The 18,745-nt window shown below is 41.2% G+C and overlaps 1 protein-coding gene across 2 annotated transcripts in view; it reads left to right on the forward strand.

Moving 5' to 3' along the window:
- lrp4 (low density lipoprotein receptor-related protein 4) overlaps window positions 1-18,745 on the forward strand; it is a 131,491-nt gene that overhangs the window by 50,663 nt on the left and 62,083 nt on the right. For both annotated transcript variants that reach the window (XM_030414467.1, XM_030414468.1), the window contains exon 2: window positions 7,250-7,396. In XM_030414467.1, the coding sequence (XP_030270327.1) occupies window positions 7,250-7,396 (147 nt within the window). The remainder of the gene's footprint in view (window positions 1-7,249; window positions 7,397-18,745) is intronic.

The raw sequence follows: 18,745 nt of genomic DNA on the forward strand, positions 1-18,745 counted from the left end.
TCTCGTGATTTTCTCTTATTCGTTGCTCATTTTTCAATGTTGTTACCAGCGACTCACTGCAGAGTCTGCATGCACAGTGTGTGTCAGGTGCCCCTGTTAACTCTCTTTCATTTCCATGACATTAAATCAGGTTATCATGGAAATAATTCATGAAGAAGGCAGGATGTGTGTGGTCTATGGAATTTAAAGTAAAAGCAATTTTCCCCTCCTGTCTTCAAAGTCTTCCTGGGAGTCAGCTCCTCACTAGAATTGTCTGGTTTAATCACTCCGTTCCCTTATAATAAACTCAACTAAACAGAATTCTCAAGAATGGCTTATGTCTGTTTACTTCATGGTATCTTAACCTATAAACAGGTGTTGTCTTCTTATGGTCATGCGCCTCTTATGTTAGGACAGTATTTGCACCATTCAGCATTATATTCAATATTAAGACAGCCGAATCATTGTTGCAGTCGTCTCTGTTCAGTGTGAATGGTGAATGACAGTTATTGCAGGTGAACAGCCGTCCTGTATACGTAGTCAGTCAGGCATGCTGTTCAGTCAGCGGTCTCGCATGGCAAGAAGTGACAGAGGATGAACATTGTTGCCTGACAGCGAGGTGGGACGCCAGTTGTGTCCATTCTTATTGTGCAGAGCTGTGCGGCGCCGTGCGGCGCAGCTGAATGCAGCTGGTTTGGGACAGTTCAGGCTGAACAGTTGCTGACACGCTGAGACACAGCTGTCTTCCTGAAGCGACGCTTTTACAGCTCGACACCAGCAGTGGAAGGGTGGCAGGAAGACAGTGGACGGACAAAAGGCTTGACTCATTCTCTCCATGCTCCTGTCTTACCCTCCGTATTGTCATATGGTTCATTTTTATCTTCCAATTTCCCGCTTATCACTTTTTATAGCAGTACACTCACATGCTGAAAGAAAGACGCCGCTCTGACCCTCCAGGTAGTCTCCAGGGAGGTCCACGCCTAATTAACTGGCAGCCCTTTTGACATCGTTCAAAGCGTGTGGCCACCCGCTCACCGTGGCTGGGTTACCATTGTGTGTTTTGGCCCCATTACTCTCTCCTCAACTCTTCACACTCCTCATTTAACTATTTAACAACGGCAAATTGTGAAATGGTGAAAAAGTGGTTAAATGCCACCTGGTTAGATCTGAGGCTCCCACGACGTGGCAGCTTGCGGGTCGGTTTGGTTGGTGAACACAGGATTCTGGTCCTGCTGCTGCTGTAGGTGGGTCAGGTTTAGGTGTGGTTTCAGGATGGGTTTGCGGGATCATCTCTGTTTGCCTTTGGGGGGGGGGACCACCTGTCTTGTTCCACACTAGGTCTGTTTGGACAGTTTCAGGCTGCAGTAACCAACAGTGGAGGATCTTTGGTGGTCTTTGTTTTCTTTTTCTCTGCTGGAGGTTCGTTCTGACTCACAGCTCACACAGCGGCCTCTGGCAGCAGGTGAAGTGAGAGTTTAGATGTCTGTCTGTCTCGCCGCCTGAAGAGCAGGTTCCACATGTCAGCCTGCATCATCTGGGATCATACAAGAAACAGGAGCTTTCCCTTGTTCTGAGTAGTTTTGACCTCTTCAGATCACTTGACGACTATATTGATTTGTGTGCACTGAAAAGAAGTTTCAACATTTCAAATCTATAAACATACCAGGAAACATATTTCCACTGTAGTTTCAAGAGAGATGATTTGCTGCTCCTCAACATGTTTTATTTCAAGTTGGAGTTGTGGCACCTTCTGACAAGGTGATTGTATTGACCTACTTCCGTCTGAATTAAGTAAAGATCTAAGTGCAGTTGAAATATAAAATGCAAATCTTGAATGCAATTTGGATCTTAATATACTTCATTGTCACTAATCTCTCGTGAATGAGTATGTTTTATGATTTTTCTACCTCCCCACTTTTGCTCAAGCTGCAGTAAGCACATGCAACTTATTAGTTCCCTGTGTTAAAGTCTTTACTTTCTGGCACTTTAACTAACAAACACACCGTACACACATTTCCAAAGAAGCATGATGACATCAGGAAAGTCCAGAAAAGTTCTACTGTTCTTGAGGAGCATTTTCCCCCTGATTCTTTGATTCTTGCTTGTTACTTTCCTCCACACTCAGCTTTCTGTGCAGTTAACAGAAATTCTGCAATTAACAGCTCAGGTGCTTCTACTGTATGTGCTCCACTTAAAGATCCTTGAATAGACTGAATGATGAATTGTTGCTAAACTTGCACTTACAGTTCAAAGTGATCCACTGTCTCTAAAAAACAGCCCAGCATGTGATCTGTTATCTGGCTGATGCATCAGAGGCTTGTTATGCGGGTGCTCTTGAAAGCACTGGGCTTTTCATGCCTGGCTGCTGCTGCATTTGTGTGTGTGTGTGTGTGTGTGTGTGTGTGTGTGTGTGTGTGTGTGTGTGTGTGTGTGTGTGTGTGTGTGTGTGTGTGTGTATGTGTGCAGTGTGTGGCCTTACATAACAATCTAGTGAGTATGGATGATTGTCTCTTTACTTCTAAAGTAGCTTCATGCTCTCAGTGTAAAGGATATCGTAGTCGGCCTGTTGGATCTGACACACATTAATACTTTCTTAATAAAACTAATAATCTCTGTGGTGATTGTTCTGTCGTCATTATCAGCCTCATCAGTTACCAGTGTTTTGATCCAAGTGTTGTAACCGTGCGACTAAAAATAATCACAACTACAAGTCTATGAACCAATGTTTACATAGTTTATTGGCACATAGTATTGGCTCATAAAACATTGTGTTTTCTCTTCCAGAAAATGCTGATGGTAAGCAAGTTGTCTGCCATGTGTGACGGCAGAAACATTTGCACATGATGCACATTTTACAATGTTATTTTTTCTAGTCTGAAAGCTTTGAAAGTTTTCTGTGCTTTAAAGGGTACCATGAGGGACAGATATTTACATATTAGTTGTGGGACACAATATATTTGTGTCACAGTTATTGGCACCATTAATGATCATTTGTGTTGCATTACTGAGGAACAGGTGCTTCGTCCTCTTTGCTTTTGCAGACATATGACGAGTGTTTTCCTTTCTCGCAGCTCAGCTTTTTGTCTAGTTTGACCCACTTTGATCATGTTTGAGGTATATTTCCATCTTCAATAATTCATGTCTTTAAGTATTAAAGATGATTTCCTTTCAACATATTGCCAAAACAATCCAGTAGCTTTTATACATAAACAATCTTGATGCAAACCCTTTAGATTTTTTCTTTTAACAGAATCGTGACCAAGTTGTGTACTAAGCAGGTCAGTTGAGTTAAAAAATGGACTTGTCAGTCAGTGCTCTTGTTGGACAAATTATGAAAAGGTGACACTGTTTGAAAATTGATTCAATATATTTACTGCAATTTCTTATTCCTCAACAAGCAGGAAAGAGATAGATGCTATATATCAGCGTAAATATTGGCTTTGCTGACTTATCAGTCTAGTTAAATTGTTCTGTGTTTCCCAGCCTGGCTGAGCAATATGAATAAAACCTTGTTATGTCTATTTTCAAATTGGTCCTGTGTTGTGAAAAGGTACATAACTGCAAAATAGTTTGATTAAGCATTTGATAGACGGAAAGCAGTCCTGTTTAATGTTTTTCAGCACTGTCCCTTCAAAAATTCACGTTTGAAAATCACAATTACGCATTAGATTGAATATTTTGCACGCGATTGGCTGTTTTCACATGTGAAGTAAAATTTGAACATGTTGAAATAAAGTAGAGTCACATGACAACTCGGCAATTAAAACTTTCTATGTAGTAATTTCACACGCTCTCATCTGAGTAAGAATTCCCACATTTTGAAACACACAATGGTGTAATACAACTAGAAATATTGAATGGATGGATAAAGTGTAAAACTAAATCTTTATCCGCTGCCTGGTCAACAACTTGTAATGTATTTTGTCATATCGCGTAACCCCCTTTCAAGACCTGGTACATACACATGCAGGTGTAGTACAGTGTGTGTGATGGTTTCCCACTAAACTCTCTAAGTCTCTTTGGATTTGGTCGGAGCCAGTGGCTTCTGCTTTTTAAAGCATGTTTGACAAATGCACAGCCTGTGATGTGGCTTCATGTTGACACAACTTCTGCTTGAGCTCAAAGACTCTAATTTAGCTCAGTGCAAACCACACACACACACACACACACACACACACACACACACACACACACACAGGAATAAAGCATATGCTTAAAGTTACAAATCCAGTACAGCTCACAAATCTGCAGTATAAGCTGTCTATGTTGTACTATGAAGTATCAGGACTTAGCCTTAGTTGGAGATTTTCAGGCCTTAGTCAGTACCTGTCTCCCTGTGATTGTTCTGCCTGTCTGTCTCAGGAAAAACTGCATGTCCCCGGGGTTCGAGGACGACAGGTACTATAGACCACGCAAGAAAATTGGAAAGGCGACTTTTATGACAGGAAGACTCGGATGCTGCCACCCCTGCTTCCCCACCGTTAGCGGAGTGTTCTGGAAACGAGGAGAGGGGGTGGAGGGGAGAAAAAAAAGCAGGGAAGAGGAGAAAAGAAGGGAGGCAGTTGAAGGGGGCAGTGTGAAGAGGGGATGGTGGAAAGACAAGAATGAAGAGAAAGAGAGGGAAATGAAAAGAAAGAGGCCATTAATTTAGTGCTGTGGGAGGGATCTGAAGGTTACTGAGCTCTCTCTGCCAGGCCCTCCTGGGTTGACTGATGCCTTTGTGAGGAGGCCAGGAACCACACGCACACACGCACACACATACACACACACACACACACACACGTGCGTTCCAAGAAACTCTGGGTTTGTTGCGGCAGGCCAGCTTCAGCAAAATAGACACACATACACACACACAGATGGTCATTAATGGGCTTCAAAGTGAGAGCAAAATGGGAAACCTCAATTTACTTTCTCTCCTGGATGCGTTTTGCTGTGATGCGTCTGAAAATGTGGTGACTCTGTGTTTTTCTCTGCTGTGGTGGGAAGTCAGGGCAGTGTCAATGTATAGATGGTGTGTCTGTGTGTGTGTTTGATGATGTATTTTGGGATGCCATATTCATCTGCGTGCGTATATGCTCACAGGGTAAGAAAATAGGGCCATACTAAAGGGCAACTGTTTGGCTGAAGAAAAAACAGCAAATGTATTTCTTGTAAATGTCATGCATTGTTTTTTCTTATAATCAAAATAGGGTGGAGTTGCAGCAGAGAGTGACTCATCTCTCATAGACTTATGATGTTTTTGTAAGGTCCTGCTGTTTACAGAAGTTCCTGTGCTACCTGGGAGTCTGTGGTTGGGGCAGCAAAGCCCTACTTTATTTTGTAGATGGCTGTAACAGGACAGGACAGCACACATTTTATTTTAGATATGTCCAGTCTGTGCTCTAATCTTTGCTCTTTTTCTCACAGTTTACTGCAAAATTAATTTCTGAGGGTCTCAAAGGAGAGAAAATTAAAAAATTGGTGTTTGGCTACTGGCCTCCTGAATCATTAATGAAAGATCATCAATCTTACCACTGGAAACAGTGCTTGAGTCCAGTGAATGGGAAATCTAAACTGCATTATCAAACCTCCCTGTTTCCTATACAACATGTGTTTATGTGCTGGCAGAAGAGTTTGTTGTATGAAAGCCATCTGCATTAAGATCATGAGTGTTTTAATGCTCTCTTTGATTGAGAAAAAAAAAATGAAATGTGGAAACCATATTAATCAGCTGTGCAACAAGGTTTCTGAAATATGTTAGTGTAGCTGTATGGAGTTTGTTAAGCTTCAATTTACAGTACAAAGCTTGTTGGAGCAGTGACATAGGAGCTGGATGGCAGAAGGCAGCCTAGAGGAATGTTGCTAATATATTGATCCTCCTAAAACAAAGAAGCAGCAGCACATGAACATAGCTGAGTTAAAGCAGCCTGATGTTTGGACTGAACTTTTCACCAATGCAACTTCTTAATGTTGCATACATGTGGCAGAGGGGGGTGTTTTGTCACTGATCTGCTATAGAGCTGAAGACTTTGGAGATTTGATTTAGACTCAAAGCGACTTAAAAGCGAAGTTTCTGGCTATAATCAAATAAAGTCTGTCTTAAAATGAATAAAGATAAACAAACAGCATCATGTAGGCCTTGCATAACAGCTTGAATGTTCAAGACGACCTGGTCTCAGCTGCTTGAAAACACTAGTACACACCTTTGAAATTAGTTCAAAAAAAGTTCATCAGTTTATCAATATGATGAAGATGAGCATTTAAGAAACTGAAACCCGCAAATATTTGATATTTTTTCAAAAAAAAAAAATCTGAAACGTTGTCAGAACCAATGTGATTAATTTTCTCACGATCTGCTAGTCGATTAACTGACTAATTGTTGCAATCGGATGTTCTAAAGTTTTGAAGGTTTTAATATTGAGCCATGAGAGACCTAAAATACTTGGCACTGGACGTGCAATTTCTCTTAAGAACCTAAGACTTCATTTAGGACCTGCACAACAGGAATGGAGGCTTAACTTGGGTTTTCTTGCCTTTAGACTTGAGTCATCAACAGACATACTAAACAAGTCTGTTTTTTCATTTATTTATTACTGTATCCTCCATCACATTGAACCAGCAACATAAATTCTGTTGCTTGTTTAAATTCCCCAAACCTTAGCCCCATGCACTGATGAGCTGATGGTCTCCGGATGTTTCTCTTGCCACAGAACAACTATTCACATTAGCAAAACACCAACTCTGAATCCCATGACTTACTTTTCATGGTGGGCAGGTATTCAGAAAACAGAGTTAGTTTTGATCATTGCATTAAGTCCCAGACAGCATTTTAAATTTACTGCTGCAGCATTAATCAAACAGATTTTTAATTCATTGGCTCTAGTTTTCTGAAACTTTTAATGACACATACATAGGGAATAGTTAAGGAGGGTGATTTTATCATTGCGCAACAAACAATGGAAAAAGTCACATGGGTAAAAGTCATTGTTCTAGTATTCAGCTGGATTCATGGGTTTGGCTGGAGAACACACAATTCAAAGATCTCTTATGTTTGTACAGTCCTTTAACTTCTCTGAAGCCAGATTTTCTTTCTGCTCTGCTAAATGTTGCTGGCTGAATCAGGATTTGGAGGCAGGTTGGTGACTTTTCAGCTGAAATGTCTCCACCGGCACATGTAACGCTTTCACCTCAGTAATGTGTAAATGGGAGAAACACAAATGCCAGTAAACAAAAAATGGTTACGGTTAACATATCTGATTAGCTCTAACCCTCTCTTCCTCTGTTTGTGCAGGAGTTCAGGGCAGTGCTGAGTGTTCGTGCGGGAGGAACCACTTCACATGTGCGGTCAGTGCGTTTGGGGAGTGTACCTGCATCCCGGCCCAGTGGCAGTGTGATGGAGATAATGACTGTGGGGACCACAGCGACGAGGATGGTTGCAGTGAGTTTGCAATTTTTCTTTTCATATCATCCTCCTCCCTCTTTCCTTTTCTCTTTCTTTCCATCTCACTCCCCTCTGTAAGATTTATTGACTCTGTCCGGGTCCCACTGAAACTTGAACAAACATTGGTGTAAGATGCATCTGGAACTGATGATCCACAATGAGCAAAACTGGTGGGAGGAATCAAATGAACACACATAAACTTTAGATTAACAGCGAGCATCACTTTTAGATCAACTTTCAGTACTTGACAATTTGTTGCAGTCAAATTTTGGTCAATGCCAAAAGAGTATTAAGGTCAGATACCCACACAACTGTACTTGCTTGAGGTTCTTGAAGATGTTTCACCCCTCACCTCAAAGGCTTCTACGGTTCTGACAGACTGGTAGGCACTTAGAAGTGAAGAAGCCTTTTTGGATGAAACCTCTAACAAGTTTCATTGCCTTTATTTAGCACTTGCACCCCTTGTCGACCAAGGCCATTCAGGTGCTAGTTTGGAGCCAGCTCCTAACCTGAAACCAGTTTTTTGTGTTTTGACAGCCAAAGAACTGGCTCCCGGCCAGAAAAACTGGTTGGCACTAATACTTTGCTGGTCTAGAACAAAGAACAGCATATGTCAGTGGCTGCGGGCAGGTTTATCTAAAGTAACTAACTAAAACCGCTTATGACTGCTTTCTTTAAAAACCAGAGCTAGTATAGCATGTTCTGACTTTTAGATTTTAACTATTTTCTGATGACTGAGCATACCTATCCCATTATGTTTGTTAAAATGTTGATATGCGTATTTAATTTGTACCAATGAGATTTTTGTATTTCTAAAAATTGAATTGTAGATCAGCAATTCTCCATTGAATATTATCACGGTCCCCTTGAGCAGGGCCTTAATCCCACAGTTTAGCCAAGACTCTGGTTGTGCTTGGCAGCTTCCTGGTGCAAATTTGTTTAAAGTGCATGACTTACGATTTTTTTTTTCTCGAAAGGTACAAGTGTGCTAAGGCAAAGTTTTCCTGCATAAATAGTCTACAAAAGTAAGAAAAAATATAATTGGACCCATATGGATCCCATCATCACCCAGTGAAACAGTGTATGGGTCACTGGTCCAGGCGGGGTAGTATTTCTGATGCAGAAGCAGCAGAATGAGGCGCTCTGCGTGGTGGATGCCCCGTGCAGAAAAATGCTTGAGTGACTTTTGGCACCAGGCGCCGTTTGGCTAGAGGGAAGTCTTGGCAGCAGAGCCAGACAGGAGTATTTTCCTGCAGAGCATGTCAGTTTGTCAAGTGGGGAAGATCTTCACCGCTGCTCTTTTACAATTCTGTGTATTGATGTGAAAACGTCAATGCGAGGGTCTTCTTTTTGCTTTTTCCTGCTTGAGCATAGTGCCGAGAAGCAGATGCTGCCCTTTTGTTTGACACTTCCTAAGCCTCTTTTAGTGGTGTGTGTGCGCTTGTGTGTGGTGATATTCTTTCCCCATCAGTCTTCCTCTGTCACATTAAGCTAGTTAAGGGTAAGGAGAAGGGATGCTAAGTGTTATTGATCTCTGGCCGGTTGAATGTTCAGTGAGTCTGATCGCGACATATCGATCGATGGTACGTTTCTTATTTAAGGAGACACATGGAAGCTGCTGACAGATATCAGAGCATCTAGCTGGACCTTCCTAATCCATTAGTACTGTCTGATCGATGCTCTGCTCCAGCACTATGGAGTCCGATCCTGACCCTCTTGGTCTCCCTCCAGTCGATTTCGGAGCTCATATGACAGAAATTCATGTTGTTTTCGTGGCCAACAATTCAGTGGTGTAGCTTTAACCCTATTGTGTTTTTTTCCCCACTGAAATGTACTGTCCTGCTAGTGCCTCACTACCCTGGAGCACAGGTATACCTGTTGGCAAATGATTAAATGCCAACCATTTTGATACATAGTTGATAATGAGGGCTTATATCAAAACAAAATGCCAAACTCTCTGGGTCTCTGTGAGGATTTGATGTTTTTCTCTGTTTTATTAAATTGGAAATTAGATATCTGTGTGTTTTGGACTGTAAATTGAGCAAAATAAGGAAGGGATCTCATAAATCCAAAGGCCAACAAGATAATTAAATGGATAAAAGGGTATCTGATATTTAAAAAATAAAGATACATTAATTTTTCTGCTTGGATGAATGCTTTGCCTCTTCAGGTCTCGCAAATAGAAGTCGATTTGTTTTTAAGGGGCCACAAACCAAAATGGTTGGGAACACCAGCATAAACGTCTATGTAACTCCAAAGATCTGGTCAAAGTACATTCCGTTGAGAAAGGTGCCACCTCTCAAAATTGAAAGATTGTTTGTTTGATTGAAAAGTGTCTACAAGCATCTCCCAGCTGTCAAAATTCAATAGTTGCCGGGTACTAAGCTCTTTTCCTGAGGGAATCGATCTTTGAGGTGCCTTTGTATCATGTGTGTTTGCTTTTTGAAATGAAATTGTGTGTGTGATCAATACGGATTAAAGACATTTTTTTCTTTATTAAACCAAGGTGTATTTACACACAAGATGAGGAATAAATATACAACATGGATTGTTGAATTCAGCTAACAAGGGTCGAAATAATGTTGCAGCACAGTCGAACACAAAAACTGTACCGAAAATCAAGAGTGAAAAATAGGATTTTTACATTAAAATGTTCAAATTAGCAAAAATATACAAAAACAATGGGGTCACGGGGTAGATGAAGGGCACAAAGACTAAGATATACACATTACATAGTGAGAGGTGTGTGTTTGCATCTGTGTGTTTGTGTGTCATTGAGGGGAGTTTGTGCTTCTATAACACTGAATGAATTAAAACCTTAAAAACCGACGTAAACCGAAGTAAAATGTTATGGTTTTTAACGACGCAGGCCAGAATTGAATTTCACGGAGGCGAAGTTTCAGTGCCCGGTGAAGAGAGAAAAAGAGAGAGCAGTTTCTACAATTCAGCAGGATCAGCAAACGTGTGTGACCATGAGAATGTAGAATCACAATGAGCACACACATACACACAGATAAACACAGAAGAATACTTCTTTTCAGCAGAATTGAAGCAGTGTAGTTTGTGGTATCCAGACTCTGTTTTATCTTTAACGTATTTATCCTCTATATCAATTTAACAATTTTACAAGAAATCACAGTTGTCCTGGTGTGTGTGTGTGTGTGTGTGTGTGTGTGTGGGTGTGTGTGTGTGTGTTTCAGGAGAGCAGCAGCAGAGGCCAAGTGGCCGATTGTGCCTATGGAGCTATCCTTGTAAATTTCTGATCTAATTACAATGTGGGAATCACGTGGAAGTTATGTAGTGCAGATGTGACTGTGAGTAAGTGTGTGTGCTTGTGTCTTGTGCTTGCGTTCCCCTATATAAAGTTTCACTGCTGCACAGAGACCAAAAAGGGAGTAGAGAGGATCATGCATGAATACTCTTTGCACAGCCGTGTGTGTGTGTGTGTGTGTGTGTTTGTGTGTGTGTTTTCTCTTCTTCTGTAAAGGATGAAGTATGTGGTGTTGTGAATGTCACTGTAGGAACTCTATCTTTCTCGAAAGGAGTTGCTGCTGGGTGACGGTGAGCAGGAAATGGTCTTTACAGCCGGCCCCACTCTACTCTTCACCCCACATTTAACATCTGTCTGTTTATAGTGGACCACACTGGGAGGAAGAGGTGAGGAGGAGGGAGGAGTTGGAGTGGTCATAAATCTGCCTGTTTAAAAACAAACATTCAAAGTTAAAGGACCGTGCTGGTGTGTTTATAAGCTTTATACCCCTAACTAATCCTTCACGTCGAACATTATGTCTGCAATATTGCCAATGATGGTAATTCTGTCTCAGAGCAGATTGATTTCAAAAGTTCATTGTTTTTGGATGGTTTGGAACAAATGAGGCAGAACAAACATGGCTAACTGGGCAAAGAAAAGAGCTCCAAGTAAACCCATATCCTTTTTTCAACCTATTTTCCTTCTGTTTATTTGTATTTAAACTAATCAAGGTAGAACAGATGTTCCTTCACCCCAACCATGTCCGCCTCCTCTTCCAAAGCGTTCCCAGGCCTGACAGGGATACGCAGTCCACCCAATGTATTCTGGGCATACATTGGGGCCCCCTCCGAGTCAGATGTGTCCAGAATACATCCACAGGAGGACAATTGAGGCCCGTTGTCTTATTTGTAAGCGGATGTTTGAGCAGCCCAGTTGCATTGTTATAACACTAAAAAACGAGTGGCTTTGTTTGTTGCAACATGAAATATGATCCAGGAAGTTCAATTTGGATTTTACAGCCATGTGTTTGAAGGCTTTTCAGATGCCAAAACACTGCAGTCTTTTGTCAACACAGCGTGCATGTGCTTGCATGTATTTGATTCAATGATTATAAAACTCATTTTGGCTAAAGATAAATAATCTCATTTTGTTCCACTATCCAGAGTTGAGGCTTGGAAGATCAACTTGTAAATCAAGAGTTTGCCCTCAGGCTCACTTCCTCTTGACAGTCTGGTACAACACCCACATCGCTGCAGGTACTCAAATCTGTCAGTCAGTCTCCCACTCTCACCAAAATACAACCTTGGCTAAGTCAAACCTTCTTGTAAAAGCGTATTTACGACAAAAGAGGCACTTTTAAGATATACCGTATTTTCGTTTTCAGGTCAAACTCTTTTTCAATGGGAATGCTACAGGCACTTTTATGATGGCATCAAAATTTTTTTAAGTGCTAAATTTTTAAAACACTAAGAAGTCTCGAAACTTTGAAACTTCGCTCGTAGTATCACCAGGGTCTCTACACATTAACACGAGCATTGAGAACATTGTTTGTGTACACAGTTTAAGTTTTTGAACAACTCACGTTAGCAGATGCTTGTTCCGCTAGCCGCTGTCCTGCCAAACGTTCTTTTTAGTAAACTCTCTGTACACAAACAATGTTCTCAATGCTTGTGTTCATGTGTAGAGACGCTGGTGAATACGAGCACAGTTTCATGTTATGTCGAGCCTTCTTGGTGTTTTAAAAATAGCGATTTTGATGCTAGTGTAAAAAGTGCCCATAGCACTCGTGAAAACGAAAATACGGTAAATCTTGAACGTGCCTCTTTCTTCATAATTGTGCTTTTACACGAAGGTCTGACTCGGGTACATTCACAAAAAAAGCCTAGAATGCATTTTGGCGAGAATTTTGCCTTAATTTTATCCCCATTGCGTAGTGTAGTGTAGTGTAGTTGGCAATCCGAACATTGAGGTCATGGTGCATGGTTGACAGCTTGAGATTATAATACATCCAAGAAAGTAGATCATCTTTTGCGACCCACATTGCAGAAAAAAGCAATAAAGATGTGGAAAAAAGGTAAAAATGTACTTCTTAGACTATATCTTTACATTTTATGACTGTAGTTCATGCAGGTTTCCATGATGATCACGATCACAGGAAGCTTTTTTTTTCGTGCATCAACTTAAGAGCAGGAGGAGCACATTACAGGGTCACACATCTCAAGGACAGGACATTAATTAGCCTTGATTAAATTAAATGAAGGCATAACCCACAGATGTTCTGTGAAATTAAAAACACCCCCTTTTTCATTGATTTAGCCGTCTGGGTTCTGGGGGCATATACGGCTTCTGATGGCACATAGTCGGAATATCACATTTTACTATGTTTGACTGTCGGCCAAATGTATGAGCTGTGAGAGGCTCTCACATGAAGCAGTGCTCAATTAAAAGGATACATGTTTATGTTCTTGGCAGTGTGCTCCACATCCATAAACCCTCGTAAGGAGCAGGAAGGTTACATGCTGCCTTTGTGAATCTGGTTCCTATGGAAATGGCCGAGAGTGTTGATTGTGTTGAAGGATGCAATGTCGGAGGAGGCAATCTGAAGTGGAGACTGATTGAAAAGGGAGAAGGACAGAGATTGTGATGAAAAGGTAGATGCCTGCCTCACTTTATAATTCACTCACTACCTCACAGAAGCTCCTCTCACAATGGTTGTGTTGTGAAAAGAGGCTTTTTTTTTCTTAAAGACACAGACATCTGCCAGTAACCGTACATATTTTTCTTCCGGATGACTTGTACTGATTTATAGTCTTGTAACTTGATTATTACACTTTTATTTCCTTTTGATTTGATATTGGTCTTGAATTCAGTTCCAACCTTGTACATTAGAAAGGTCGTAAGAGGTCTTGAATGTATTTTTTTTTTACAACCTGGAGTTTAGTGTTTTCAGCCACTGTTCCTATATTTACATTTTTCGACCTGCTACAGCTTCACTAGCATTTGGTAGTGTGGTTTATTATGCCTATATTATAGGTTACTAAACACACAATATGCTGCTATGGGTCTCTCAATCAAAACAATGAAAAGAAAAGATTTAGTTTGATTTTGTGAAGCTGCATGGGATCATTATCATTGCTTGAGTTACCACTAGAAAAGATTTACATGCTTTGATGCTCAAACGCCGCATCCGTTTTCTGATCTCCTTAAAGTGAAACTCTCGCCAAAATGCAACCTAGGCTTTTTTTGTGAATGTATATAAGTCAAACCTTTTAAGAGCTGTCCCAAACGATTATTTTTCAAACGATTAATCTAGCGATTATTTTTTTGATTAGTCGACTAATCTAACAATTAATTTAACGTTACATGACCAAACAAAAGTAACGTAGTAACTGTAACTGTCATTGGTAACTTATATGAGGAAAAAAATACCACAGTTGTAGGCGGAGCAGCGTCTGTCGTCACATTTCTTCCCGAAAAACAGTGTCTGTCACCGGCAAAAACCTTTAACTCACTCAAGTGGTTGTGTTGATAGAAATCACTGCGATGGTCAGCCCTCCCGACCGAGACTTCAGTGAACTTTCCCCCAGAATACACCCAGTCCCCGCAAGTGACAGAGTCACGCAGCACCTGTTTACTGATTGTGATTATGTAATAATGTAATTTAGAGCGAACTCTTTTACCTTCAAGGATGTTTAGGGGGCTGGGTTCTCAATCACTACACATTATAAACAGTACGCGGGTTTAGATTGACAGGGAGGACACCTGGGAAACACCCCAACGTCATCATCATGCCGTGTACCGTCACGTCTCTTTAGGAGCGGCAGCGCAGCTTTCTGTGTGAATTAAATGGCGGTTCGTCTTTATTCCAGCGGTGCTTCGCACTGTGTGAATGACCAACGGCAGAGAATTGATGAAACGCCGCTGCGGCGTTAATGCAGCGTCTCTGTGTGAGAGGGGCTATTCTCAGCCTCCGCAGGTACTACCACTTCCTGTTTGGGACGACGCGTCGACGCAAATGATTCATGTCGACGAATTTATGCTGTCGATTACGTCGACACATCGTCCCAGCCCTAAAACCTTCATGTAAAAGCATAATTACGACGAAAGAGGCACTTATAAGATTCACCGTATTTCCGTTTTTGGGTCAAACTCATTTTCAATGGAGTGCTGGGGCAATTTTACGATAGCAATCGCTATTTTTAAAACACTACGAAGGCTATCACCAGGGTCTCTACACATGAACACGAGCATTGAGAACATCGTTTGTGTACACAGAGTTTGCTAAAAAAGTTTTTGAACAGCTCACCTTAGCAGTAGCTTGTTCCTCTTCCAGTTGACATGGCAGCCGAGAAGTGTCAATCTCAGAATGCAAGGTAACATGGAGGAGAGTTAAGGTGGACCGCTCGTAAAGCTTAGTTCCATATAAATGCACGGATAATTCGTTGTTTTGTCGTTAGCGAAAAACAATATTGACCTTGAAGTTGAAAAAGGAGCATTGTATAAGAAACAATACTAAAATCAAAAGCTGGAAAAGTCACGTGAGATATTGCGTGGATAGTTGTTGCCGGAAGACAGTAGCAGTCCACCTTAAGTTACATTATTACATGATCGTCATCAGTAAACAATAAATAGACTCTCAGTCACGGGGACGGATGCTGTTTTCTGAAAGATCACTGAAGTTTTGGTTGGGAAGTCTGACGGTCACTGGGATTTTTCTTAATACAAGTTGCCAGAAACAGTAGCTACAACACGATAGTGTAAGGCGACAAACACATGAGTTAAAGTTCTTTGCTCTGTATCACATCACGTGTGTGACATGTTAATGAGTGTGACGTCACAAAGTCACGAAATTGAAGTGGTAGAGAGGAGCTCCCGTTGATGCAAACTTTCGAAATCTTTTACATGCACAATAGCCTATATAAAATAATGAAGTAAAGGGGTTAAAACGACAAAGATTAATAGGCTTCCTTTAAAGTTGTATTCATGTTACTTTTAGTCACCCTTACTCCACAAAAAATAACGAAAGCCTAGTTGATTTGAGACGTTTTAAGGCTTAAATGTTACATATTATAACTTTGAATAACACAAAAACCCAAGTCAGACATGGTAAACTGACTGTAGCTGTATTATGCTTTAAATGTGGCCTTCTGAACTCTAGCCCTAAAATCGGACAGTCTAATTAAGTTTGACTTGTGTTTTTGTCTTTTCTCGTATCTTATCTTGCTCAAAGTTTTCTTGATCTCTCCTCCCAGTTCAAAGCCATAAAAATGCATTAGTACACCCTGATGTAGGATGTTCATAACAACAGTAACCACAGCAGAAAAGACTCGATAACCTTATACATGACTTATACATCTTCTGTTATTCCACCATTCGTCTTCTCCCGCCTCTTCCTCCTCCCTCACTATTTTAGATAATCCTTCAATTTATATTTTCTTGCTGCATTTCGCTTTTTTCATTGAAATAAACAGGAAGTGAGCACAGATACACTCACACACAAACACACACATGAGCACATACACAGATGCATGGGCACACTGTTGGAGTCCTGCTGAGTTGAAAGCAGCTGAGGTTGTGAAAGAGTAAATGCTTTGGGCCAGAGTGAGAAGACAGGGCTCCAGAAGTGATTGTGTGTGTCCGCGTGTGTGTCCGTGTGTGTGTGTGTGTGTGTGCGTGTCCGCGCGCGTGTGCGCGTGTGTGTGTGTGTGTGTGTCCGCGTGTGTGTGCGTGTGTGTGTGGTTACGGCGAGATGAAATGGAAGAAAATCTCTGTTGTGCATGATTGAAAGCGCTGCATGAGTTCTGGTTTCCTCTACTGTCAGCTCACACAAGTCTGCGAGGTTTGAGGAATGGGTGTGTACTATAAACTCAAATACACACACTCCTCATAGGTCTAGTATATACACACCCTCCATTTAATGCATTTCAAGATGTCTGTTGGGTATAACAGGGCCTCCTGGTTGAGTTATATTTTGTAACTATAAATGATCTCATTAATTGTTACCTATGCTAATTTGTTTTTGTTTTTTTAAGCCTGTGGAAATAGCACAATGTTGAAATGCAACAGACACTCAATCATTCACCTTCTCTGAAGCAGAAACAAGGCAAAGTCCCAACTCTCATGATTATCGGACATTGATTTTTCATTTTTTGACAGGAATCTGGCCAAATCTGATCTCATTTGATTTGAGCTTTACTGCAAAGTAGCTGTAAATTATGACAACTGTGATCTTCAGCTGTCAGTCTTTGAGTCTATGTATATTGCAGAGTCTTTTGAGGATAAGTAAGGCTTTAGAAATGCTTCAAATATAAATCTGGCTTAATAAACTAAGTCTAGCTTTGGCCTCTAACCCAAGGTCAAACTTGAAAGTAGTCCCCTGAACAAAACAACTGAGGAGTGACTGCAGTGTCCTTGCTCCAAATGTCTAAAATCCAAACTGGTTCCCACAAGCACACTGATACAAAGTGTCGCACACACACACACGCGCACACACACACACACACACACACACAGACACACACACACACACACAAACTACCAAAAAATAAGAAATACCCCCTCCGTCCTTTAATCCACAGCTCTTACTTTTAGCCAATCAGAGAGCAGCTGTGACTGCGGGAGCTCGGTCGACCCGAAAGCAGAAGCAGAGAAGATTAGGACCCCATTCCCTCCTTCTCTATGTGTCAATTTCTCTGTCCATCCCTTCATCTTTGCATCACTCCATACCTCCCTCTGTCCTTGCATCCTTCTTCTTTCTGCCCCCTGACCACAGGAAACCTGCAAACTCAACTCACTTCTCTTTTTACCCAAGACTTTCTCATTTATTTCTCACTATGTGGTTGAGTTGGTTCCTTCACTTAGTCTTTCTGTCTTCCTGTCTCTTTCTTCTTGCGTTGTTGGTCTTTCTCTCTTTCTGTCTCAGGATATGACCCTAGTTGTTTGGATACATTAGCATAATCCTCCTCTCTTTCTTCAACCCCACTGCCACCACGAATGGTCGCTCTGTTCTCTCCTCAGCCTCCTTCCTAAATATTTACTCCCTGCTTAGTAAATGAGGCAAGCACACTTGTTCACACAGAAGAAGACATGATTAGAGGCCATTGAGGGCAGAGAAACAGACAGAAATAAGAGGAGAGACGAAGAGCTTTTTGGGTCTGGGGCCTGCTTTTACTGTCTTTTGTTAACTGCGTAAGCTAGTTTTGAGTAGGTTTTCAAATGCGCTGTGTGTGCAAGTCAGACACAACAGAGGTGATGGATCAAGATTTAAAGCGCTATGTGAATTGAATTTTAAACATTATACTATTATTATTATTGTTGAATATATTTCCTAATTATTGTCAAATAAATTATTTTGGTACTTCATAGACTTAAGAGATTTATCTATTGTTATCTCCGCCAAGAAGGTTATGTATTTTCCTATGTCCTGTGTTGGTTGGTTGGTTGGTTTGTAGGGCTGCACGATATATCGTTTGAGCATCGCCATTGCGATGTACGTGTGAGCAATAGTCACATCGCAGAGTCTGCGATGTAGGACGCAAATGAACTCATCTAATTTCAAGGGTACCTGACACACACATGCACAGCGATCCACCAATCACATTAGTTCTTAATCAGTGTGCCAAAGCAGACCAGCCCCTGCACATGGAGTGAGCCGCTGGTAACAACATTGAAAAATGAGCAACGACAAGAGAAAATCTTGAAAACGAAGACTTGGTGCCAAAAAGAAAAGCAACGTCAGTTATCTGGAATTATTTCGGCTACAAGAAGGATGAAATTGACCAAACGTGTTCTGGGTCAACTGTGCCTTGCATCTGTTGCCACAACGAGAGGTAACACAACTAATTTGTTTGACCATTTACGTCGGTACCACACAGCAGAGTCCTGCACAGGTCTTATTTTGAAAACCCGCCCTTACATGCCATACTTAAAACTGCATCCGACCCGTTTTCCTACAGTCGCACAAATTACATTTCACATCCAAGCCAACCCGCTAGAAATTGTTACCAACGCCCGACCCGCACCAAAAGGAAAATTAGACAGAAGTAATTTTTATAAATGAAAGTAAGCCAGCATGGGGGAATGGAAGTTCTGGGAGG

This window comes from Sparus aurata, chromosome 4 (assembly GCF_900880675.1).
Source record: "Sparus aurata chromosome 4, fSpaAur1.1, whole genome shotgun sequence".
Classification (NCBI taxonomy): Eukaryota; Metazoa; Chordata; class Actinopteri; order Spariformes; family Sparidae; genus Sparus; species Sparus aurata.